General features: G+C 43.0%; 1 protein-coding gene and 1 non-coding gene across 2 annotated transcripts in view; one reads left to right on the forward strand and one right to left on the reverse strand.

Annotated features, from left to right (window-relative positions):
- Positions 1 to 26159, forward strand: part of Apaf1 (apoptotic peptidase activating factor 1) — a 66770-nt gene that overhangs the window by 33829 nt on the left and 6782 nt on the right. Inside the window, exons 18-25 of the mRNA XM_005358175.3 lie at positions 2089 to 2217; positions 5217 to 5342; positions 7027 to 7146; positions 11814 to 11930; positions 14575 to 14700; positions 21595 to 21714; positions 22826 to 22951; positions 24803 to 24928. Of these exons, the coding sequence (XP_005358232.1) occupies positions 2089 to 2217; positions 5217 to 5342; positions 7027 to 7146; positions 11814 to 11930; positions 14575 to 14700; positions 21595 to 21714; positions 22826 to 22951; positions 24803 to 24928 (990 nt within the window). The remainder of the gene's footprint in view (positions 1 to 2088; positions 2218 to 5216; positions 5343 to 7026; positions 7147 to 11813; positions 11931 to 14574; positions 14701 to 21594; positions 21715 to 22825; positions 22952 to 24802; positions 24929 to 26159) is intronic.
- On the reverse strand, positions 18140 to 18243 carry LOC113457391. The gene has a single exon (XR_003377979.1). It is a non-coding gene; the product is annotated as a U6 spliceosomal RNA (small nuclear RNA).

Raw genomic sequence — 26159 nt, forward strand, 5'->3', positions numbered from 1 at the left:
TGTATGTTTCTGAAGGCTTTCATCACTCAGACAGAAACCCATTAGCCACTAATCAGCTAATAATCCTCTGTTCTCTATCCCCATTCCCTGGTGACTAACAACACGACACATGAATTCGTCTTCTGGAGACTGTGCAAGTGGGATTATATAATGCTTGGTTTATTTATGCTTGACTCATTTCCTTGAGCACAATGTTTTAAAAGCTTATTTGTGTTGTAGAATGTGTCAGAACTAAACAGTCTCTCTGTATGTGTATACCCACGGCTCACCCTTCTGTGCAGGCCCCTGCTTCCTTCCAGCTCCTAGGTGTCGCGAATGAGGCTGCGGTAGACGTGGACACGAGCATCTGTTGGGGACCCGACTTTAATAAGATTTTTGTCCAGTCCTAATGGAGTTGCTAGATCACTCTGGTGATCTCGGAGGGGGTGGACTTTCCCACAGTGGCCGCATTGTTTCCTTTCCTACGAGTAGTTTACAACAGCGTTAGCTTCTCCAGTCCTGAGAAACACCTGTTGCTGGATTCCGCTAAAAATCTTACCTACTTTCCTTTAGAAATTTAGAGCCATTGAGTAGGTGTGAGGTGGCAGCTTGATTTGCATCCATCCATTCATCCATCCATCCATCCATCCATCCATCCATCCATCCATCCATCCATCCATTTATCTATCCAGTGTTCTGTCTGCGTGTGTATGCCTGCACTGCTGGCCAGAAGAGGGCATTACAGATGGTTGTGAGCCACCGTGGGGTGGCTGGGAATTGAACTCGGTGCCTCTGGAAAAACAGCCAATACTCTTAACCTCTGAGCCACCTCTCCAGCCCTTGATATACATTTTCTAGATAACCAGCAATGTTAAAGGAAAAAGCTTCTCTCTCCCTCCCTGGCTGATGATGGGAATTGAACCCTGTGCTAGGCAAGCCCCACCACTGAGGTCAATCCTCAGTCCCAGAGAAAGATCATTTTAAAACATTGGAAGATCTGTTCTAGTGCGAAAGGAAACTATATGTTTTGTGTAAAACATCTTGTTTTAAAACTTATTGACTGGATCCCTATTTATCATCCTGAAATGGTTGCCTTAGTGTTGCCCTTGCCTGTGGGTCCCAGTTTTTCACTCTAGTTCCCCCCTTTCCCCCCTTCTTTCAGATCTTGTATTGTTAGTCTGCTCCTGTTGTCAGACCCTTTCTCTTCTGTCATCCCCAGCTGGGACAATTCCTGTTTCACATTTGCCATTTTTTTTCTGTTATTCTTAGCCACTGATTTTTTTAAGAACAACCTGCCCTGGGAGACATTTAAAATATGATTCCCGTTGTTTGTTTTTGGCCTTCCCTGCTGTGCTTCTTGGCGTCGGCTTGTGTCCCTGTGCTGTGCATTTGCTAAACCTCTTTCCGGCTCCCACTGGAAACTTTTGTTTTGTTCCTGAGGACTGTCTAGGTTCGGTCTTAAATAACTAGACTGTATCAATATACTGTATGTGTGTATGAAGTGTACACAGCCTTACTATTTGGCAAAACCTTTGGAAGAATATATTCAACATTTGAAAATCTTTCAAGAATTGAAATGAAGGTTATATTGATAAAAAATAGCCTTTTTGGTTCAAAAATGGGAGAGTGATTAATTGTAATGGAATGATTTGGTAGTTCTGGAGAGAAATAGATTGGTTGAGCTTATATTTTATTTTTGCAGGCCTTTGCTTTATAGTATTTTGACCGACTTTGCTCCTGGATATACGTTTTCTCCCTTGGATCAGAAGCGCCAGGGAGAACTGCACTGTGCTAACTTGACTTCTTTGTTTCTGTTCATGCATTCACAAAGGTGGTTTCTCTCTAGGCCAGCTTGAGAGAGATTATCTGTGATGAACTTTCCTCTATAGAAGATAGCTTTCGAGATGAGCTATATTTTAAAAATGATATATATAGCAATTCATGTCTATGTAGCTATCAGCGTTTATGCCAGTCATCAGTAACTGTAGGTTTTCAAGACTTACATTTTACATCTGAGATATGAGGAACATCTTTTAAAAATAAATTTAGATTCAGCGTGGGTGTAATTTAGGATGTTTTGTTTTTATAGCTATCTCTTTATTTTGACAGCTCTTTGATATTCATACTAGTGACCTATTGGCAGAGATCCACACAGGCCATCACTGCACCATCCAATACTGTGACTTCTCCCCCTATGACCATTTGGCGGTGGTTGCCCTGTCCCAGTACTGTGTGGAGGTGAGTAGTTGAGCTTATTCAATGGAATGTGGTCTCTAGAGAGCCAGGCATGACAAAGAACGGGCTACCTAAACCCTTACTGCCGAGGATGCTTTCTTGTACAGTTGTGGTCTCTTTGTAGCCTAATGACACGTAGCTTTGAGATGTTCAATTATATGACTATGGTGGGATGGGAGAACCATTTACCAAGCGTTTATTGAATATCTAGCGTATGGAATGACCATTGGTTTTCTAGGTTAAGATAGGGCATTTCTTTTAGTTTTACCGTGTGTGTGTGTGTGTGTGTGTGTGTGTGTGTGTGCGCGCGTGCGCGCGCATGTGCATGCGTGTGCACCTGTTCAAGCACATGCAGAGGCCTTACTCCCTTTTCTCTTTATTTCTTCAAGAAAGGCTCTCTCGCTGGCTGTTGGCTGGCAGCTGGCCATGGAGCTTTGGAATTCAGCTGTTTTTACCCCTAAATGTGACGACAGGCACAAACGGCCACGCTTGAGTGTTTGAACCCGGGTTCCTAACGCTTGCACAGAAAGTGCTCTTACCCACTGAGCCATCTCTCCAGTCCCAGATACTGTTCTCTTTAAAATCAGTTAGCTCAGATTCTTAGATCCTTTGAGTAGGGTGAGATGGTAGCCCTGTCATTGCCATGCACAAACAGAGTGATTCTTACAAATTCCTTGTTCTTGTTTACAGTTTGGCACTTCCTGGTGCATTTCATGGTCAATTCCTTCTCATTTCTAAGATCCTTACCTCTGTCATTCTTAGAAAGGTCCAGGAAAGAATGTCTTCCTTCTTGGAATGTAAGGAAGCTCCAGGTGACAGATGTGATAGGTGCAGTTAAAGAGAGAGAGGAGGGGGACTCTTGGGAGTGCACCTGTGGATCACTTTAATTTCTGTCCCTTTTTGCTGCATTTTCCAGTTTAGATTATTTAGAGATATGGCAGGCTTTTCATAATCACTTTGTAACTGGAACTCAGCAAGTGAAACGCATTGGGCATGTGATGGAGCACTTACTTTGTCCATGCTTGATGGAGGAAGGTCATTGGTTAAAAAGTAAAGAAACTGCTTGACCTGCCCTCATAGGTTAAAACATAGGTGGGAGGAGTAGACAGAACAGAATGCTGGGAGGAAGAGGAAGTGAGCTCAGAGAGGCCATGCTCCCCTCTCCCGGGCGGACGCGAGAGCTCTGCTCTCTGAGGCACACTTGATGAAGCTCTAACCCAGGATTGATGTAGGCTAGAATCTTTCCCGGTAAGACTGATGCTACACAGATTATTAGAAATGGGCTAGTCCAGGTGCAAGAGTTAGCCGAGAAGAGGATAGATATAATGGGCCAAGCAGTGTTTAAATGAATACAATTTGTGTGTTGTTATTTCGGGGCATAAGCTAGCCAGGCGGCCAGGGTGCTGGGGACGCAGCCCCGCCGCTCCTATTACAACACATGCTAATTCTGCAATCATGAAGTAGGCCTGTAATTCAAAGTGTAATGACGGGCACTCAGGCGCATGTGGTACTTCATTAGACTGGAATATGTCTGAGGAAAGTACAGCAGAACCCAAGATGCAGTGAGGATGGTGGCGACTCCCACAGTTTGTAATAAGCATGGATGAAAAGAGAAACGTGGACATGCTACAATTAGTGTGCTCATTTATTGTAGGGCTTTGCAGCCAGTTCAGATGAAGGTTAGATGACAGTATTAGAGAGAAATAATCCTTATATGGAAGCTGCTTATGTTCATCCTGTTATTTTTAGATTGATTAAAAAAGATAAAACATGTACATGATTTCAGATTCCAAGCATTATAGTAAGTCATTTTCAGAGAAATCTCATTGTCATCTGATGTGGGATTCCCCTCTGTATGCTGTGAATACTGTGGGTTAATGAAGAAACCAGCTTGGCCTGATAGGGTAGAACAGAGCTAGGTGTGGAAAACTAAACTGAATGCTGGGAGAAAGAAGGGCGGAGTCAGAGAGAAGCCATGTAGCCCCGCCAGAGACAGATGCTGGAACTTTACCTGGTAAACCGTGGCGATACACAGATGAATGGAGATGGGTTAATTTAATATGAGTTAGCCAGAAATACGCTTAAGCTATTGACCAAACAGTATTGCAAATAATATGGTTTCTGTGACATTATTTTGGGGCTGAGCAGCTGGAAATGAATAAGCGGCCTCCTACAACAGTCATCATGACCTCTTTCCTTCCTTCATTTTCCATCTCACAGGCAACATCTTTTTATATATGTAGGCAGATTTCTGTGTGCATGCGCATGCTTGTCTATAGCCATCTATATATACTTCTCTCTTTTTTTTAAAGACAGGGTCTCATGTAGCCCAGGCTGGCCCCAAATCCTCTATGTAGCCAAGAATGATCCTGAACTTTGATCCTCTGCCATCTTGTTGGGTTTTATATGGTATTTAAGATGGAGCCCTTTTGTGCATGGATTCCCAGACTTCGTAGTTCTTAAAAAAAGTTTTTATTTATTCTTTGAGCATTTCATTCATGTAATTCCTAAATGAAAGGTAATATTTGTTCTTCATTTTCTTCTGTTAACAGTACATCTTAGAGCTTAAGTTATTGGGCAGTATTTTTCTTATTCCATTTTACATAGTATTCCATTGTGTGATTAATTATAGTATATTCATTTAGTTTCCCTGCTGCTTTCAAGTGTTTTCCTTATGTATATGTTCATGGCTTTTTGTGTGAATGGGTGTGTGTGTGTGTGTGTGTGTATGTATGTGTGTGTGTGTGTGTTGTGGCCTGATTGCAGGGCCTTGTGTTCACTAAATGTGAGATGTACCAATTGACCTATACCCACATGCCAATTTTTGTTATCTTTGTTTATTTACTATTAAAAATGTAATATAATAAATAATCTCATGCATAAGCCAGTTTTAAATTTTGATAATGTGTTTTGAGGCTTTATTTGTAGAAACAGTATTGCTGTGTCATCCTTATTTTGAGTGTTCTTGTTATATTAAACTGTGTTCTTTGTTTATCCTATAGTTGTGGAATATAGATTCACGCTTAAAGGTAGCTGATTGCAGAGGACATTTAAGTTGGGTTCATGGCGTGATGTTTTCTCCTGATGGGTCATCATTTTTGACGGCTTCTGATGACCAAACAATACGGGTGAGAAATATTGAGATTTTCATTTTAAACATTTATTTATTTATTTGTTTGTTTGTTTTCGAGACAGGGTTTCTCTGTGTCACCCTAGATGTTCTGGAATGTACTCTACAGACCAGGCTGGCCTCTAACTCCTGAGTGCTGGGGTTAATGGCATGTGCTACCACTGCCTGGCTCATTTTAAACATTTAAACTAAATTCATAGAGAAATAAATTGCTGGGAAGTATTAGGGGAGGTAAATTAAGAGACTACTAGGCACTTATTTATCCTTGAAAAGTGACTGCTTGTTACCTGGATTAGATCAGTCTTGTTCATCCTGTTCATTGACTGTTGACCTTTCCTGGGGTCAGGCGGTGGGCAGAGTCCGGTGAGTAAACTGATCTGGGAAGACGGCTGACTTTCCCTCTTAGTTCTCCTGTTTAATTACGTGGCGATTCTCGTGGCTCGGATATTGTAACTTTTAATTTAGTTGTCATTTATCTCTTCTTTCCCATTCCTACTGTCCGTATTCAGATCCTTATCATCTGTTCCCTCTCTGGTACTAGGCTCTGCTGTGTTTTCTTTCTTATTTGACTACATGACGTATCTAAGATATTGTATTATGTACAGTACAGTCTCACTATTATTTTGAGACACACCCATTTCTGGTTCCATCAGTTTTGCTCAGATACAGATAGTGACTCTTGTTTATCAGAGTGAATAGCTACCATTCAGTTCCTCCACAGTGTGATCTCTGGGAATCAGTCTGTCCTTCATTTTATCCCTGTAGATAGCGTTTCCCAAATGCCTTGCTTCTGTTCCTTTCCTTACATATATCACCTCATATGCTCGGAATTCCTTCCTTTCTCTACCATCCTAAGATCTGTTCAAGCCCTCTTTGTTTAGGGGAATATCTGTCTCCTTTATGGTTATGTAATTCTGTGTCACTTTGGATTGATGTCTGTTTGGATTGATGACTTAAAATATAGATTTGATTTTACTCTATCTTTCCAGTATCCCATTGCCCCCTGATTTATTTACTTATTTTAGAATTATATCCAGCTGTTTGAGTCTAGGAATCCTAGTTGGTGCCGGTCACATCCATACAGTGCTTTGTACAAATCATAACTAAAGTTTATTTAATGCTACTCTTTGTTAGAGACATCATCAAAATACTGTACGTGTACTGATTTGCTGATCCTCATAATGGGAAGAGAGCATGACATGGTAGGTCCAGGAAAGGCCCGGAAGGGCCTGTGCTACTTACTGTGTCCTCTTTCTAGACCTGAGCTAGACGATAGATGAGCTCAGTGCTTCTTTCTGGGAAGAGGAAGAGAGCTGCAGTAAAGCACAGGCTGTCTATCCACCCATCGTCGCGTTCTGCTGTAAGCTCTGTGTCTATTGTAGATGGGAGTCAGCCAGTCCTCACCGTCAGATAGCACTGGGCTGACCTCTCTAACGTCACAGGAACGTTTTGATTGCAGAGCCCACAACTCATGTAATAGTGACTATTTTTTTTTACTATAGGACGTGTTAATAAATATTTATTGCTGTTGTATAGCCTAACAGGTGAATTTTTTCTACCCTAGGCATTTTAATTTCGAATCATAATTTGTTGTCTTGCTTTGAAACCGAGAGTCGTCTTTATAGTATATCAGGGAGGACTGGTAATATGTTGTTATTTTAGTTTCTTTATCTCTTACTCAGGTCTGGGAGACGAAGAAGGTGTGCAAGAACTCTGCCATAGTGTTAAAGCAGGAAATAGACGTCGTGTTTCAAGAGAATGAGATGATGGTCCTTGCAGTTGACAACATAAGAGGCCTACAAGTGAGTCTGCTTTAGACAGTGTTGGAAAGATGGTTTCGGTTGGAATCATCCTTTTTCTTTTTTCTGTTTGTATTTTGGGTACAAGATCAGGTGTAATTGGTTCTAACAGATGCCTGCTAGGCATTAGTTGAATAAATACATGACTCTTGAGTTGAGGTTTGGATATGCCAGTACTTAGAATTAAATTATATGCTATTTAAAAAGAAATAACCTCCTTTATTAATCTTGTTTCTCTCTTGCTGTCTGTGATCACTTTCCTTGGGGTCTTGAGAATCCCACAAAGACACAAAGACAAACGTTAGCTTGTTCACCATAGTGATTTGGATGTGTCTGATAGGGGAACAAGAGGTGAACATACTAACTGAAGCATTTTTTCCCAGGGGGAGGAAAATAGGGTCTTTGGAAGAACAAGAATCATCTTAAGCAGAGGAGTCTCAGTCATCAGAGCTGAGGTGGTGGGAGCTGGACTTCCCATACTGAGGCACTCCTGCTCACTAATTCACTTACTCACACATCTGTCCAGTTGTTTTTGAATACGCACTAGTCCTGGAGAAGGAAGGGATCGTGTTGATAATATTAGAATAGCTACATTGCTGGAGATTCGGACAGCTTACCTCAGACTGACCAGTCCCAGGGGTCCCGTGGCATAGGAAAGGTACTTAAAGCCTCCGAGCACTTGTAAGAGAGCTAGCAGGTGACCTAAGTGATGTTGCCATCCAGGAGGTCAGCGCTGCTGAGCCAGTGGCCTCTGAGCAGAAGTCCGTTCAGCTGGTAGCGCCCTGATAGAGAAGCCCTGGAAGTGAGGGTGGCATTGTGGGTGCTGGCCACAGGGAGAACGCTTCCTTCACCCAAGAGATTGTCTTCATGATGGCTGACCCCTGCAGCGCAGCTGGATGGTAGAGCAGCTGAGTGACAGTGGATTGTGGCTAAAAGGGGCGGCAAGGGCATGGCCAGAGAAAACATGTCCCTGGGATCAGTGTGGCTGTTGCATAAACAAGCCAATGACCACGCTTGCCCTGAGATTCTCTTAGAGGTAGACATGGAGAGGACAGAAACCCTGTCGTAGCAGAGGGCCGACCAGCCTCTAAAGGGTTCTTGTATTCTTTTAGAGCCTCTCACTTGCTCTTAGATCAAAAACACAGTCTGCAGTAACCTCAGTTTTTCCCTGTGGTGGTCCTCAGGATCAGACCCAGGGTCTTGAGCTTGCGAGCCCAGTGCTCTAACACTGAACAACTATACCTCCAGCCTTAATAGTTTCTAGGAAAGGCTTTATGCTAATCTGATCTGTTGGACTTTCCTTTTCTTTTTAAAAACTTTATTTTTATTTTATATATTTTAGTGTTTGCCTGAGCATATATCTATATGTATTCCATGCGTGTGCATGCCCACGAAGGCCAGAATTGCATCTCACGGAGCTGGAGTTACACACCATTTTGAGTTACCATGTGGGTGCTGGAAACTGCACCCTGTCCTCTGTCAGAGCAGTAAGTGCTCTTCTTAACCACTGAGCCAGCTCTCCAGCTCTGGAGTTTATTTTTCTTGAAAATTTATTTTTATTAACATTAGGGAACAGGAGCATGTGTGGCAGGATGGGACGAGAAAGTGAGGTAGAACAGGAGAGAACAGGGGACCAGCAAGCTGCGGGCAGAGCTTGGAGCTACAGCTGGAGTGCTTGGGTGGGGGTGGCAGAGGAAGCCCAATGCCCGGCAGACTAGTTCCAGCTGGCTCTGAGATGACGGAGCTTTGCCATTTCTCAGAAGCTCATTCTGTCCCTGTTAAAGCCCTTCTCATCTTCAGCAGCCTGGGAGCTGGTTACAGGGTAAGGCAGAATCTGATTTTAGGAGACCCTTTTCTGGGAGTCCAATGTTTATGGTACGTGGTGACTTGTCTCCAACTGCCTTGAGTTTTAGAGTCAAGTTATAAAAATAAAAATCTTTAAATGTGTCCCAATTTGTATTTTATAAGTTCACACACCATCTTCTCAATATGTTGATCAGTGTTCTGTATTTACGGACATGGATAGGAACTTGAATGTGAATTCCTTCCTTACTGTTTTTTTTTTTTTTTTAAATAGACTGAGCTTTTGCTTGGTGTATCTCTATTGTAGTTCTTTCCAAGTTCATTGTTCCCATGCTTGTATTTTTTTAAAATCAAATCTATGCAACGTTTCAGTAACAGTTGTCATAACCAAAGGATGATGAGGTTGCTTGACTATAAAATGTTATCTTACTGTATGTCATAGTCTGCAGGAGTTGAGAGGACAGTTTAACCGGCAGGTAGTAGTTCCATTAAAGTAAATACCGAATTTTTAAATTACCTATTAGAGGGGGCTGGAGAGATGGCTCAGTGGTTAAGAGCACTGCCTGCTTTTCCAAAGGTCCTGAGTTCAATTCCCAGCAACCACATGGTGGCTCACAACCATCTGTAATGAGGACTGGTGCCCTCTTCTGGCCTGCAGGGATACACACAGATAGAATATTGTATACATAATAAATAAATAAATAAATAAATAAATAAATAAATAAATAAATGAATGAATATTAAAAAAATAAATTACCAATTAGAAAAGTATTGAACTTGATCTTTTTTTTAAATAAAGATTTATTTATTTATTATGTATACAATGGTCTATATGTATGTATGTATGCTTGCTGGCCAGAAGAGGGCACCATATCTCACTACAGATGGCTGTGAGCCACCATGTGGTTGCTGGGACTTGAACTCAGGACCTCTGAGCCATCTCTCCAGCCATGAACTTGATCTTTGTGGAGGAAAATACTTAGTTGTCAGCTGTTAGCTTTTTAAGAAAATATTGTTTAATAGTTTTATATGTGTGTATAGTGTGCATTTGGATCATGTATACTCCATTACCCTCTCTTACCTCCTCCCACTCCCATTGAACCCCCTTTTCAAACACGTTGCTTACCTACTTTGTGTGTGTGTCCTACTGAGTTAAGATGGCGTTCATGAACAGGATCGGGGTTAGTTACTGGAGCATGGCAGTCCGTCAATGGTGACACAGCTGGAGAAGATGGCTTCCTCTCCCTGGTAACCGTCACCCTCGTGGAGGGGGGTACCTCCTAAGTTCCTCGCCCATTAATAATAGACTCGTTAAAGGGCCTAATCTCATGCAGATATTATGGAGGTAACCATGGTTACTGTAACTTCATGCATGCAGTGGTCATGCCATATCTAGGAGACGGCATTTTACAGCACACCTCTCTATTTCCTGGTTGTACGTTCTTTTAGTCCCTTCTTCTCTGACGTTCCTAGAGCCCTGGAGGGGTGATGTAGTTGTCCTACATAGGGTTAACACTTGATAGTCACTTACTTCTCAGCACTGTACTCGCTGTGGGTCTCTGCATTAACTGCTTTCCATTGCAAAAGAAACCTCTTTGACCAGGACTGAAAGCAGCATGAATTAGCCCACGGGCATAAAAATAGATGTTTAGACTGCTCAGAAGGCAGTTTGACTACATCTGTTTAGCAAAATAACAGAAGCAGGTTCCCTGCTTAGGGCCTGCGACCTCCTCAGCCATGGGCTTTTGACCACCAGATTTACAGTACCAGATAGGAGTTCCCATTATGGAGCAAGCCACGAATCCAATCAGAAAGAGGCTGGCTCTCCCCACAGCAGCCAGGCCATTGTTTCACAGTCTTACTTAGCAGGTCTGTGTTGTGCACAAAATGCCCCCCAGCTAGGTGACAGTGTTGATGATCCTTCTTCCCCAGCAGCCTGCAGAATTTAGTCTTGATTTTAAATATCTAATAGAGCAGAGGATTTTAGCAAACTGTTGTTATAAAGGAAAAACTACATATTCTTAATCAACCCTATATTCAGAATAGCTGAAACAATTTTATTGCATGTGCCATGCTGAGAAATAATTGAGATTTTAGATCATAACACTAAGTTAGAAAGGTATCTGGTAACTGATTGAAGCTTGAGAAGTATCTCCTGAGGTCTTATCTTTTAATTGAGGTACTAAGGAACTTCCTAAGGAACTATACTTTTTTTTCCCCTTAGGATTAAAAAAATATCCTTAGCGTTAGGTAGAGGCTATAAAATTATAAAATTGGATAATCTTAGTTTAAATATTGCAAGTCCAGTGTCACAAATCATGCTTTCAAGTTTCTTCTGCAAGATCTACCTCCCCACCCTTAAAGAAGGAAAGAATCTTAATTTATCCTGATTTGTGAGTGACTCAGAGTATATAAATTTCAATTTTGACTTATCATTCTGTGCAATGTCTGTCTCAGTTCCGTTTCATAGCCCTTTGAAGATTTCAGAAAAGTGGATTATAACAAATGATAACCCTATTAGGAAGAGGCCTTGTGAAGAAATGAAAGACAGGATGTGGGGCTAGCTGGGAGACAGTGTATCAGACAGATGTGTCTCAGGTGGTGGGCACAGCAGCTGCTTTGCAAACCTTTTAAAAGCTTCTTTTATTTTATGAAGATGTATCTGAGCCGCATCAGTGAAATAAAAGGAGAGCACCAAATGCTAAATGCGGCTGCTGAGTTGCGATCAGTCTTTGTTGTCTCCCTGAGAACTCTTGGTTCTTTTCCTTGCTTTCTTTTATTTTTCAATTGAAGTCTGTCTTCTGAAGAATAGCAGCAGAAAGACACACACACAAGCTAATGACTGACTGTGCCTTCTCCTTCATTAGCTCATTGCTGGGAAAACAGGCCAGATTGACTACCTGCCTGAAGCTCAAGTCAGTTGCTGTTGTCTGAGTCCGCATCTTGAGTATGTTGCGTTTGGAGATGAAGATGGAGCCATCAAGGTATTCAGTTCTCGTCCTCAGAGCTGTGGCTAGCGCTGTTTATTTAGAACTAATCATCTACTTGGCATTGCATCGCACACCTGTACACCAAACCGATCTCCTGTGGTCTAGTAGCGATTATTCCGATTATTCCGTAGGTTGACCATCTCAACCTGGCTAGCGTTTCCTCACGTGACCTTTATTGTTGCTTCTCGAGCTTTTTGTGTTCCTTATTCTTATTAGTTGTTTTATACATATTTTAAAAAACTAAACAGGTTTGCCCAGTTACACAAAAAACATTTCCCCTCTTAGAAATAGCCATGTGATATCATTTCCAGATTCTCGAGAATGTCAGTCTGGGGCCCGCTGTGCCCACTGTCCCATCTCCATTTCTGTATTTGATGTTAGGTGTGTCTGTTTTCACCTCCTGAAATCCTGAACTTACTCAGCAAGACCAAATAGATAAAAAGAACCAGGTACTGACACAGAGAAGGTATTATAATGAAAATCCTCTTGTATAAAAATATTCTGACCTTTATCCCATGCAAAGCTCATCACAAAAGCACTTGTTATCTAGTTATAAACCTTTTAGAGAACCTTGATTGGTCTTTCTCATTTCTCCTCATCTAGGCTTTTGGGATTGTTTCCTAATTTATTGAGACCTTGGCATTAGGCACATTTATTTTACCATGGATTGTTTTTCATAAGGGATTACCCAGATGTCCTCCAGGTCAAATAACCACAGGAGGAGACTAAAGGCTTGAACACAGTGGGGAGGAGGTGATGCCAGAATCTCCGTCTCCCTTAGCACCTACGGTGTTGTGTATCAGTTCAGGTTGTGGGCAAGTGTCTGACACCCCTTTGATAAGCACAGGATCGTTGCATAACCACAGATTTCCTTAGTTCCCTCTCAGCCTGTGTTTTGTATTTCTGTGTAGCATTTATTTTGAATGGGTCCATGCTTTTCTTTTTACTTGTGTTGCCAACTCAGCATCTTTCTCTTTCTGTTTTTACCGTTTTAGAACTTTAAAGCTGCCTTTCAGGTTGTTAACTAATAAGAAGAAAAACACCTCATAAAACACGCAAGCTTTGGGGCTGGAGAGATTGTCCGGAGGTTAAGAACACTTAACTCTCTCAGAGGACTTGGGTTGATTCCCAGTACCCACATGGTGACTAACAGCTGCCTGGAACTCCATTCCTAGGGGATGAAAGATTGTCTTCTGACCTCCACAGGCACCAGACATACATGTGGTACACTTACTTGCATGCAGGCAAACACTCACACTTGTAGAATAAAAGCCAACCTTTAAAAGGTTTAAAGAATTCATACATCTTTTTTCAACATTCTTAACTTCCTCCAGTCCTCACATCATATAAATTCTGAACCGTGTGACAATACCAACAGCTGGCTATTTTAGTTGATTTTAATGTTTAAAATGGCCATTTTAGCAGGGCGGTGGTGGCGCACGCCTTTAATCCCAGCACTCAGGAGGCAGAGGCGTGTGGATCTCTGTGAGTTCAAGGCCAGTCTGGTCTACACAGAGCGAGTTCCAGGACAGCCAAGGCTGTTACTCGGAGAAAACGCTGTCTTGAAAAACCAACCAACCAACCAACAAATAAATAAAAATTTTTAAAAAGGCAATTTCAAATGGCACTGCCCAGCAGTACTGTTTACTGTTCCAGATGCTCTCAGACATCCAACATCTTGGATACTGTGATTTTTGTTTTAGAGATGTCTGACCTCCTAATTCCCGCAGCTTTCCTAAGTGGCAGAGCCTCGTGAAGGAATTGATCTGTGAAGGAACTGATCAACAATCAGTGCTACCCTGCTTTCTCTATAGGAACACTGACTGTCCCACTCTTTGGAGAAGACCCCAGTCATAATATCTCCTTTGCTTTTTTGAGGGCTCATTTTCTCCCCAACATATGGGTTAGATTTCTAGAACCTTGTGTTACAGCATCATCTAATACATCATTTTAACTTGGGCAAATAAAAATACACACATACACCCCCCCCCCATATGAGTTCCTTTAAAGTATTTTTGGTATAGTCACCATGTTTTGAGTCTGTGTTACAACTTAAAGAAGATTTTTATGTTTGTGTGTCCAGGCCACAGTATGGTGTGGAGATCAGAGGCTTTGTTGGGGGCATCGTCCTTCCACCATGTGATCCTAGGGGTCAAACTTGGGGTTTCATGTTCATGCAGCAAGCACTTTATCCCCAGGTCCATCTCATCAGCCCATTACTACTTTCTAAACCTCTGTATTTGGCCTTTTTAAGGCTTGTTACTGGTGCACTGTTCTCCAGCCTCCCCGATTCCCTTTCTCCCTTTCTCCCTTGGCATCCTTTATCTCATGGGAGTTTTTGTTTTTGATGAAGAGTTTGCCTTGTGTCACCCAGGATTTTTGTCCTTCTTTCTTATTCATCATAAACTGCCATTTTTATTTTGGAGGTTGAACCCAGGTGGTCACTTGACGACTCAGGTAGCACTCAGAAGAACCGTTGGTTCCTACTGCCATTGGCCGTTCTAGTGCACACTTGATGGGGGCTGGGGGGGCGGTAGGCGTGCAAGGCGCATGCGTGTATACACTGTGGGGGGGGTGTAGTGCCTAAGTACTGCTTAATTTCTTTGTGTTGATTTTTTCGTGGTTTTCTGTTTTGAAGATTATAGAACTCCCAAACAACAGAGTTCTCCGCTCCAGGCTCGGGCACAGGAAAGCTGTGCGGCACATCCAGTTCACAGTTGACGGGAAGACGCTTATTTCAAGTTCCGACGACTCTGTGATCCAGGTGAGAGGCTGAACAGAACTGTGCTAAGCTTGGTCACTTCAGCCATCCCACCAGACACATGGGGTTCACTGGGTCTGTTGTAGAATATCATTTGAAGGTGTGTTACTTTTGTTTACGCTCTGGAATGTTTGTTTAACGATGCAAAGATGTGTTTGAGTGAATACAGTCCACCTGTGGTCTGGAGGCTGCGCCAACGACTCGCTGACAGAAAGTAGCGGGGAGGCGCCAGGTGGAGAAGGGTTTATAACGAGGGGCGAGAAGAAGCACGAGGACTTCTTGGGGGACGCGAGGAGGCGAGCGAGGTGAGCTGCTTGCTCTTCTTCAGCCTCTCTGGGAAGCAGGATTCTACCTCGGCCTTTGAGTCTTTAGTTCTTTAGTGGGACAGCGATTTAGGTAAGTTCTCTTGGTAGCTGTGAAAGAGTCGGTGTCTGAGGGAACAGAATGTCTTCAGACTGCGGCTTTTGCGGCCTAGCCGCTGCTGGTAGCAGGGGAGATGCGGTTGCTGACTATGATAGCCGTAGTTTAAAAGGCAGACGACGAAGAAAAAGTCAAGAGCCCATTCATGTTTCATATTTTTTCATGGGTGTGGCATGGTGGCAGTTCATCATTGAGAAGGTTGTTTATTTTGAATTAAGTATTCATTTAAATTCATCCTATCTTGATATTTTTATGTGTGTAAATATATTTTTGCCACATTTATGTAATGTCTTTTGTTTTCTTTTTTTTTTTTTGTTTGTTCCTTCTTCTTTTCCCAAGTCAGGGCCTTGCTGTGTAGACCAAACAGCCTAGACCTTGCTTTGTGCAGCCCTGACTGTCTTTGAACTTTCAGCTGTCATCTTGTCTCTGCTGTGTGGGTGCTGGGATTGCAGACACGTGCCACCATGCCCCGCTCCAATTCACAGGATTTTATTAAGAATATTTATTGTGCTAATAAACTTTTGCCAAAAACAAGTGTAGCTTGCCATAATTATATATATTGAAACTTGGAGCTTACTCTGTATTCTTTTAAAATCCACTTTTTATTAAGTTCTAGTATACATACTTTAAATCTGCTATGAGATTCCTGTGGAGGTTAGACTTTCCCATTTCTTATTTTTCAGAACTACTACTGGTGGCTTTTGGATATTTAGGTATTTTTAGGTCCTTGGGATCTTGTCTTTTGATGTTTACCTTCATGCCTCCATATGGCATACGTGTAGTGCAATTTTTAATTTTCCTCTTGGGGAGTTGCTGACTTCCCGATAGTGAGGGTTTAGTGTTTGCTCTCCTTCCTTTCCTGTGTTCAACACATGTGCATGCAGATTTACACCCAGACCCATTTATCAGACCCTCCGTCACAACAGTTTGACAGAATTGTGTTTAGGCCCTAAGTATCATCGCTGTGACCACGCAGACTGTGTACCAAAGGGTATCATGAATGCAGTTCCTGTCTTTTTTCTTTTCTTTTTTTTTAAAGATTTATTTATTACATATACAATGTTCTGCCTGCAGGCCAGAAGAGGGCACCAAATCTCAGTATAGATGGTTGTGAGCCACTGTGTGGTTGCTGGAAATTGAACTCAGGACCTCTGGAAGAGCAGCCAGATCTCATTACAAATGGTTGTGAGTCACCATGTGGTTGCTGGAAATTGAACTCAGGACCTCTGGAAGAGCAGCCAGTGCTTAACCTCTGAGAGCCATCTCTTGACTCCTTTGTGTGTGTGTCTGTGTGTGTGTGTGTGTGTGTGTGTGATGTAGCCAGGTTGTCCTGGAACTTCCTGTGTAGCATAGGCTTGTTGGTCTTGAACTTGGAATCCTCTCGCCTCCACTTCTTGAATGCCGGAATTACATGCATGCACAATCACTCCTCATGGTTGCAGTTCCTATCGTTTTATAGTTTAGAAAATTTTACTCTTTGATTTTGTGTGGCTGGACATTATTTCACCTTAAAACTTTATATTAAAGATATTGCCTCATTTTTTTCCTTAAGTTCCAAAATTTATATTGAGACATTTAAAGTCGTTTTGTGTGTGTGTGTGTGTTATCGACACAGGATCTCACTATGTAGCTCTGCCTGGCCTAGAACTTGCTGTGTAGACCAGGCTGGCCTTGAATTCACAGAATCCACCCGCCTCTGCCTCCCAGTGCTGGGATTAAAGGTGAACCCTATCATTCTAGGTTTTAAATCTTTCTGGAAGATTTCAAAATATTCTCTGTGGATTTTCATGATGGTGTGCCTTCTATTATTTTGTTCATCTTGGCAGTTTCTTTCAAGGAAACTTACTCTTGAATTATTTCTTCTTTTCCATTTTCCTTTTCTGGTCCAATCTGATTCTCTTTTTGTAAAACTCATTATTCAAATATTGGTTCCCAGGCCAGTCCTCTTGTTCTCGGTTTTGGTTTATTGTTTGAGGCAGGGTCTTTTACAGCCTAGACTGGATTTGAGCTTACTATGTAGTCATGGATGACCTTTATGATTCTTTTGTCTCCATTTTCTGGGGTTAGACATGTGCCACAACACTTTTCTTTATTTTTTTCCATTTTTAGTTCTCAAGAATTTTTTTTTTTTTTTTTAAAGATAGGGCTCACTAGGCAACTCCGGCTCACCTCAGTCTTGTTACCCTGACCTCAGAAGGATCCACCTGCCTCTGCCTCTGGAGTGCTGGGATCAAAGGTGTGCATCTCTGCTCCCTACCCTAGCCAGTGCTCTACTTTTGGGATATACTCCTAGTTTTATTTAGTACACGATTCTTGTGGTGGCAACATTTAACTATGCCTTTAAAAACCACTTAAAAAAAAAAACAATCTTGCTAAGTGTATCTTTATGAAGGTGTAGGATTGGAATGAAATTTGGCTCCAATACAGAAATTTTATTATAAGCTCCCATAATGCTTCTTTATTAGCTGTGAAACTCTTATAATAATCACATTTCTTTCTCTCCAGATGTCTTTGAAGTGGGGGAAGTTTAACTACATCAGATAAATCCTGTTGGGACTTTGTATTTGGGCTGAGCTTAAATTCATAAGGTTTTATGACCTGTTTGTAGATATTCTTAGCCAGAGGGAAAAGTCATTTTTAGAATAAGAGCTATTTTTAAAAATACAAGTTGTACTTCATCTTCTCTTTCTGGACTGTTGAGAATGGTATTTACATATATAGGACTTTTAAGAGATGCACCTCAGGGAGTCATGTGAGCTCATGGGTGGTCGGCGTGCAGGGTGCAGTGTGCAGTGTGCAGGAAATTGTCCTCTTCTATCATGTGAATTCCAGGGATGCAACTCAGGCTGAGAGACTTAAAAATATGGGATACTGCTGGGTGTGATAGCGCACACCTTTAACCCAAGCACTTGGGAAGCAGAGACAGAAGATCTCTGTAAGTTCAGGGCCAGCCTGGTCTACAAGGTGAGTTTCAAAAGAGCTGAGGTTACACAGAGAGATCTTCTCTTAAAAAAACACAACAAAAACTAGGGACAGCTTCATGAATTTGTATGTTGTCCTTGCACAGGGCCGTGCTAATCTCTGTTATAGTTCCAATCTTAGTGTGTGTGCTGCCATAGCAAGCACCATTTACAGGGTTTAATAGGTCCTATAATGAAACTCTCGGTAGAGATTGCTAAGAAATGATGGATTGAGGTTTTCTTCTGTGATTTTTTTTTTTTTTTTTTTAAGTCTGGATCTCATGTAACTCAGGTTGGCCTTGAGCTCATCGTGTAACCAAGGCTGGCTTTAAACCCCGGCCCTTCTGCCTCTTTTGCCTAAATGCTGGTATTATAGGTGTGTGCTGCCATGCCTGGCTTTGTTTTAGTACATGGCTGAATGAAGTTTTGTTTTAACCCTTTGTATCCCCAACCTGAGAAAGGTTTAGGGAATCTCTGCCGAGTTAATGTTATTGCCAGGATTAGAAGAATAAACCCACCTGACTATATAGCGCTGAACCTTGTGGGAGCTGAGTCCTGTTTTGGTAGCTTTTGATTCTTTACCACGAGGTAAATGAAGTGTAATGTATTGGCTATGCTTACCCAGTGCGTAGCAATGTATTGGTTCTTACAGGTTTAAGAAATCTAGTGTTTATTCACTACTGCTTTTGTGTTTCTCTGCTGGAGTCTTGATATGTAGTGTGGGTTGCCTTCACACTTGGGGTCCTTCTTCCTCAGCCTCTCTCAGTGTTTCCATTATAGGCATGCCCAGCTAGCTTTTTTTTTTTTAAAAAAATTGAACTTTATTTAAGCAGTTGAAAAATTCTGTAGTGTGTCCTCACAAATATTCTTGATGATGGTAGGCATCTCTAAATTCAGCTTCAACACGGTCGATAAGTGCTAGTGTAGATCCTTATCTGTCATACCAAGATGATCCCGTTAACTGGGCATGGGTTCAGCTAAAAGCACCACTGTCATTGGCCTGTCAGAAAGTGTCTTTGAGACAGCAGTTGATCGCCTTTCCGAGGCTCTCTGTTGCACATGCGCAGGAAGGCTCTCTGGTTTCCTGAGGTAGACAGCAGCAGGAGAGCCTAGCCAGGAGGAACTCTGACCTAGACACGGCCCAGCTGTTGAGACTGGAAGAGTATGAAGAGCAGCCATTGATCCCCCAAGTCTGCTCAAGCCAGAAAGAAAGGTGGGAGCCAGGACTTTCCTAGTGGAAATGGCTTAGAGTGTGCTGTGTCATACAGGGTGCCCTGACGTTTTGGTATGATTTGGGGAGCCAGGAAAGCCCATGTTACTCTACCTTACCACAGCCCCCAGCATCCCCCTGACCCGCCCGTGCGCCTTCAGAACACGGCACTTCCAGTCCCTCTTCTGCAGAGACTTGTTTGCACACAGCACATCCTAGTCCTGGTGATCGTGCTGCTTTGAATGAACGTCCCCAGCTAGAAGACAGGAAGAGATTCAAGAGCCAAGGTGGTGATCGTTGCAGTATGTGGCAGAGCCTAAGTTTTGGCACTGCTTTTATAGCTTTGCTTAAACCTGCTAGGAAAGGGAGGGCTTGAAGTCACCCCTCCCCTATTTGACAGTCGCTTACACCAGAGCCAGAATGTCAGTAGTGACACACCTGTGGGGTGCTGGGGCTGCTTCACGGATTCATGTTCTTTTGCAAGCCATCTCATTACCTGTATTCACTGGACTTTGACATGTGAGACTGTTTCTTTCATGATTTTTTTTTTCCTTTTTCTTTTCTCATACACTACATCCCAACCACAGCCTTCCCTCCCTCTACCCCCCTCCTCCCCTCTCCCCAAACCTACTCCTCCTTAGCTTCATTTCAGAAAAGAACAGGATATCAGCCAAACATGGCATAACGAGATTAAATAAGACTGGGCACAAACCCTCATATCATGGCTGGATGAGGCAACCCAGTAGGAAGAACAGGGTCCTGAGCACAGACAAGAGTCAGAGATGACTCTCCCTTTGTCAGGGGTCTAGAACAACCCAGGCTAAACAAGCGTAGCGTGTTTGCAGAGGGCCTAGCCCAGACCACGCAGGCTCTGTGAGCCCCATGAGCCCTGCTTAGTTGATTCTGTGGGTCTTCAAATACTTTCCCAACTTTATTATTATTATTCATTCGCTGCCTTTGAAAAGTTGAACCATTCTTTGCTTTTTTTTGAATAATTTATTTTATGTGCGTTGATATTTTGCCTGCATGTCTATCTGTGAGGGTGTTGGATCCCCTGGAGCTGAAATTGAGACAGTTCTGAGTTGCTATCCAGGTGCCGGGAATTGAACCCAGGCCCTCTGGAAAGCAGTCTATGCTGTTAGCTGCCGAGCCATCTCTCCAGCACCTCCCACTCAAACTTTTAAAAAGAGTCATTTGTTTTGTTTTGTGAGTCCTTACATTTATGAATGTGCACAATGTGTGTGACTGGTGCCTTTGGAAGTCAGAAGAGGGCGTTGAATCTCCTGGAGCTGGAGTTACCCATGGGTGTGTGCTGAGAGTGGAATCTAAGTCCTTTGCAGGAGCAGTACCCCAAACTGCAGGGCTTTCTTTGCAGCCCCACCTCCTCGCGCATGCTTTGAGTGCTGGCCTCTGCCAAATCATTTAGAAGGAATCGTCGTTTTGAATTTGACAATACTTTTGCTTCAGTAGCTAATATCTTTGTGTAAGATTTTTTTTTTCTTTTTATGTCTCATTTTGTAGATTTGCTCATGGCAAGTCCTTGTTTGAGTTGCATTCTCCTTACTTGGAAACATGTTTGCTAAATTAATTGACATGAGGAATTTAGAGGCCAGTGGACACTGTTGCTCTGCTGTAGTAGGATGTTCTGCATATTGACACAGTGCAGACGTCTCTGGTCACTGCTGTGCCTCAGATGCTCTTGTTCGCTTCGTTTGTTCCGGTTGCTGGCACGGCTTCAGCTCTTCCTTCTTGCTGTGGCCGTAAGCCTCCTCCCCAAGCTGCATCTGAACTCATAGTGCCTTTTGCTGCTGCTTCTATTCCGACAATTGCATTAGGGGCTGTCTGAGACTTGTGAAACTTGAGAACTGTGCTTACACTTGTCTGGCTCCCTGGACCTTTTGGGCAGGAGGGCAAGCGTCACAGGGGCCGGAGTGTGCAGGCTCCCTCGATGTCCAGGCTTGTAAGTCTGCAGATGTGTAATTGGGCTAATTTTCTCTGGAAAATGTAATCAGGCGGTGAGCGCACTGACATAGTGTACGTTTTTTCCTGTCTTGTTGTTTTAATTACTCTCTAAGCAACTGAAGAAAACAAATTTTATTTAGAAGAAAAAGTGTTTTTATTTTGCCTCCCCATCAAGCTAATTAGCTTCAACTTTTTCTCTTTGTAAACACAGAGACAATGCTCTTTGTTATTTCTCTGATTGAAATACTGAGAAGATAAAAGACTTTAGATGAGAGAACACATGCCTCTTTCCAGTGGGATATAATTGGGGAAGGTTTATAACAGACTTATTTCTTTGATATTCAGGTATGGAATTGGCAGTCAGAGGACTATATCTTTTTGCAAGGCCATCAGGAAACAGTGAAGGACTTCAGACTCCTAAAAAATTCAAGATTGCTCTCTTGGTCATTTGATGGAACAGTGAAGGTAATTTGAATTCCAGATTTTTTTAGAATATATTTTTGTTTTTTTTAAGTTACTTTGAAAATATTCTTTAGATGTATTTCATTTCACTGTGTGTATGGCTTTCATGTATGTCTGTGCACCACATGTGTGGCTGGTGTCCACGGAGGCTAGCAGAGGGCATCAGGTCCTCTAGAACTGGAGTTACATGTGGATGCCTGCGAGTTGGGTGCCGAGAACTGAACCCAGGTCCTCCTGAAGAACAGTTAGGGATCTCAGCTACTGGGTCATTTTTCCAGACCTGAGTACCAGATTTCAAAGGAAGTTATACATGTATGTATATATGTATTTTGAAATAGGATCTCATTATATAGCCCTGGTTGGTCTGGAACTCGTTCTGTAGACCAGGCTGGCCATGAACTCAGAGGCATGTGCACCACCACACCCAGCCTCAGATTGTCCTTTTAAAGAAGACATGCTGATTATGCAATAATTATACTGTGGTGGCTGTAAAGCCCATGAATGTTCATAACTGAGTGCTGTGCCTGGTTTCCTTCCCTGAAGTCCCCTGCATCCGCCGTGTGTCTGTAAGCGCGTACACTAAGGGAGCTTAGACAAGAACTTACTGCTCTAAAAACTTGTTATACATGTATGTTTTTTTAGCTGGTTGTGTTCTTTTTAAAAAAAAGATTTATTTATTTTTATGTGTATGAGTGCTTGCATGTGTGTCTGCACTGAGTGCATGCAGTCCCCAGAGAGGCCGAAGGCACTGGGTCTCCTGGAGTTGGTTGTGAGCCACCTTGTGGGTGCTGGACACCAAAGCCAGGTCCTCTGGGAAAGCAGCCAGTGCTCTTCACTGCTGAGCTGTCTCTCCAGAGCACCTCATTGTCCCCCCACATTTCAAGGCGTTCTTCCTTCCTTTCCCCTCCCTCTCCTTGTTTTGGGGGATTCTGGAATCAAACAGGAGACTTCCCACTTTACCCCTGAGCTCCTTTGTTTTCTTAAAGTACCCTGTTGGCCTTGAACTTGTAGAACTTCTGCTTCTGCTCACCCTTCCCTTGGGTTACAGTTGAATTCCATCACGCATGACAAAAATGTCTTTAAAAGTGTCACCTAATCTTTTCTCCCCCCGAAGGTGTGGAATATCATCACTGGAAGAATAGAAAGAGACTTCCTTTGCCATCAGGGTGCAGTGCTTTCTTGTGATGTTTCCTCTGACGCGGCCAAGTTCTCATCTACCTCTGCCGATAAGACTGCGAAGGTCGGTCAGCCGCTTGAACGTCTGCATAGAAAACTTGCAGTGTTACTCGTGTATTATGAGTCCAGTGGATGAGGCAGGAGAGTGGCAGGTTCTGTTCACGTACCGTATCATCTGTATTTTTAAGAGTTTATTCATTTATTATTTTGTGTGTGCATGTGGCAGGGAGGTAGAGAAGGAGCCTGTGTGCGTCACGATGTACGTATGTAGGCCAGAGGACAGCTGTTGGGAGTGGGTCCTTTCCTGCCACCTTGCTGAGGCAGGGTCTCCCATTATTTCTGCTGCTTGTGCTGTGCTGTGCTGTGCACTCTAGGGCCAGGAGCTTCCAGAGTTTCCACCTTCCACCCTGCCACAGGAATGCTGGACCTACAGATGCAGGTGGCTGCATCCAGCTTTTTCCTTGAAGTTGGGTCATTGGGCTGGGGAGGCCAGTGCCCTGGCTGAGTCATCTGATGACACCCATCTCATATTTAGGGCATGTGGTGCCAGGAATCGCGCTCCTGTCTTCTCACTTGACCTTCACGTCATGAGTCGTTGTTCCAATTCTGCACACATAGAAGCTGAGCTAAAGGCTCGAGGTCACAGCTTTGGGAGAATGCCTATTAGCATTCATCTGGCATTGGGTAGATGATTTAATAGTTCTGATTTTCCTTTATGGAGAGTTAAGATTAAGAAAAAGATTATTAATTTCTCAAATTTTTAATTTTTACAGTATTAAGAAAAAGAAAAATGATTTTTTATTTATAACTAATCAGATAGACTGCTGTATGTTACGTTTAGTAAAAGTATTTGGAAGGGGCGTGAGCAGAGTTTGTGTTCACTTGGTGTGAGTGGAAACTTCTGACATTCTGAGTTGTGCTTCCAGCTGGGGACTCACAGCCCCCTCCATTCCCTTCTCTTTCTCCCGTCTTTGTTAATGACGTCATGACCTAGCTGTCTTTGTGCTGTTGTTCATTGCTCAGGGTTTTAGTTCCATCTGCTTTTCCTTGTTTGCAAGGACTGAACTTTCATCCCATTGACTGGTGGGCGACTTCCTGGGCAGCTCCTTCACTTTATCCTTCCTGCTACCACCTAAGGTCTCATGATCCACCTTTCTGTGCTGCTTTCCAGGCCAGCTCTTTGACCATCGCCACCTTTCTCTTCAGCTATTTTCTATCTACCTCCGCCTCCGTCTTGGTGTACAAGTTGTGACACATCATTTTAGACCTACCTTCTTGATGGCTCCTTAGCGAAGCCTCCTCTGGCTCTCAGGCAGCATTAGCTGCTCTCCCTTCAGAGTTTCCAGTGTGGTGTTTTTGTGGTTTTTGAAGCAAGTGCCCAAGTGCCCCTGAGCCTGCTTCCTTGATAAACTATAAACGTCAGGGAAAGGGACTATGTCTGCTTCGTCTCACACCACCAGTTCTTAGTTGGTAGGGCCTGACACATAGCAATTCAGCGGGTCCTGGCTCAGTGGTCAGAGCAGAATCAGAGAGAACACTGGAGGGGAAAGGGCATTGTCCTCGTTTTACAAGTGCAGCAGCTGAAGCTGGAGAAGCTGTGGGCTACCTTAGGCCACAGACATTTAGGAGAGTGCACTGTCTGCCTCACCCTGTAAACTGTTCTGAACCAATTCTCTGTTCTATGTGTGAGCATTAATACAAAGATAAGAAAGGTGGCTCAGGTTCTTGAGCCGTTGATTGAAGAGAAGTCCCAAGAACTTGACAAGGTGGCAGGTTGAATCTGGGCATCTTGTGAACGTTTATGCAGCACCAAATGTCCTAACTTGCATGCGATTGACTTTTTGGCTGTGTAGCACTTAGGTCGGGCCTTGTAGGTGTTGGAAGAGTGTGCTTACCATTCCTAATTGCCTTCCAGATCTGGAGTTTTGAACTGCTTTCCCCTCTCCATGACTTGGAGGGCCACACCGGCTGTGTCCGCTGCTCTGCCTTCTCTCCGGATGGCATCCTGTTGGCAACGGGAGATGACAATGGAGAAATCAGGGTAGGGTGTGCTGACCGTGATAGCGTCTCTCCTTTAGCTCGGGCTGGCATTCTTCCCACGCTGAGGTGGTTTGTTTGATGTGTTTTTGAGAATCTTGTACTACATCTTAGACTGACCTGAATGAACTGTTTAACCTTGCCTGGCCTGACTCCACATTCTGGAATCCCAGCAGCTTCCCACTGGACAGGAATGCACGGGTCCTGGGGTTTTGGTTAGATGGAGCATTCTTTGCTCCGTTTCTGTGGACACCATACTTCTAGGCACCTTCACAGCAGGAAAGAACATTTCAGAGTTAAATAAATCAGGTGGCATGTTGGGGCACACCTTTAATCCCAACACTCAGAAGACAGAGACAGGTGCATCTCAATTTGAAGCCAGCCTGATCTTTATGAGTTCTAGGCCAGCCAGGACTATGTAAGACCCCATCTCAAAAAAATAAACAAAACTAAAAGTGTTACACAGACGTTTCCTACATAGGTGAATAGATATTTGTAGTTGTTCCCTGCTGTTAGTTTGTGAAAGATTTATATTAATTTTTAGTGGTAGCTAAAGATTCTTTTCTAGGCAGAATTTAGAGAAACGAATTTTGTAAATCATTGGTTCATACATGAATTTCAAACTGCTCTTCTCATTGTTCAAGGTAGAGATCTTTTTTAGACCCCTACCCTTTAGTCAGCATTTTTCTGGGGATTGTTGTGGTCCTCGATGGACTGTCTGTCTTTGTTAATGCAGATGTCCTGAGGCTCACCTTTCCCTCGCGGAGTCCAAGTGAGCAGCCAGTTTTTATCACCCTGAACTTGTGAAGGTGCAAATGTAAACTGTGCCAGCGTCACCTAGAAAACAGTTTTCTGAGAACTAGGACGCGCTGTTCTCTTGTGTCTGTGGAAATAAAGGCTAGTGTTGAAAGTATGGTGTGCCATAGAAGGTCAGAAACCATGGAAAGGCAACCAGACTACTTGGGTGTGAGAATTTTGAGAAAGTGAAGAGCCTCAGCCCCGGGGATGCCGCTTTGACAACTACTTTTTTAGTAAACTTTTTATTTTCCTATGTGTATGGGGGTTTGTCTATGTATGGGCTGCCGTGTGGGTGCTGGGAATTAAACCTGGGTCCTCTGGAAAAGTAGCCCGTGCTTTTTGCCGAGCCATCTGTGCAGCCTTGGAACCAGTAATTTTGAGGAAAATGTCTTTATTTCTGGTGGTGGTTTTGTTGTTTTTGTTTGCTTTCAAGAAGA

Source organism: Microtus ochrogaster, chromosome 24 (genome assembly GCF_000317375.1).
Source record: "Microtus ochrogaster isolate Prairie Vole_2 chromosome 24, MicOch1.0, whole genome shotgun sequence".
Taxonomy (NCBI): domain Eukaryota; kingdom Metazoa; phylum Chordata; class Mammalia; order Rodentia; family Cricetidae; genus Microtus; species Microtus ochrogaster.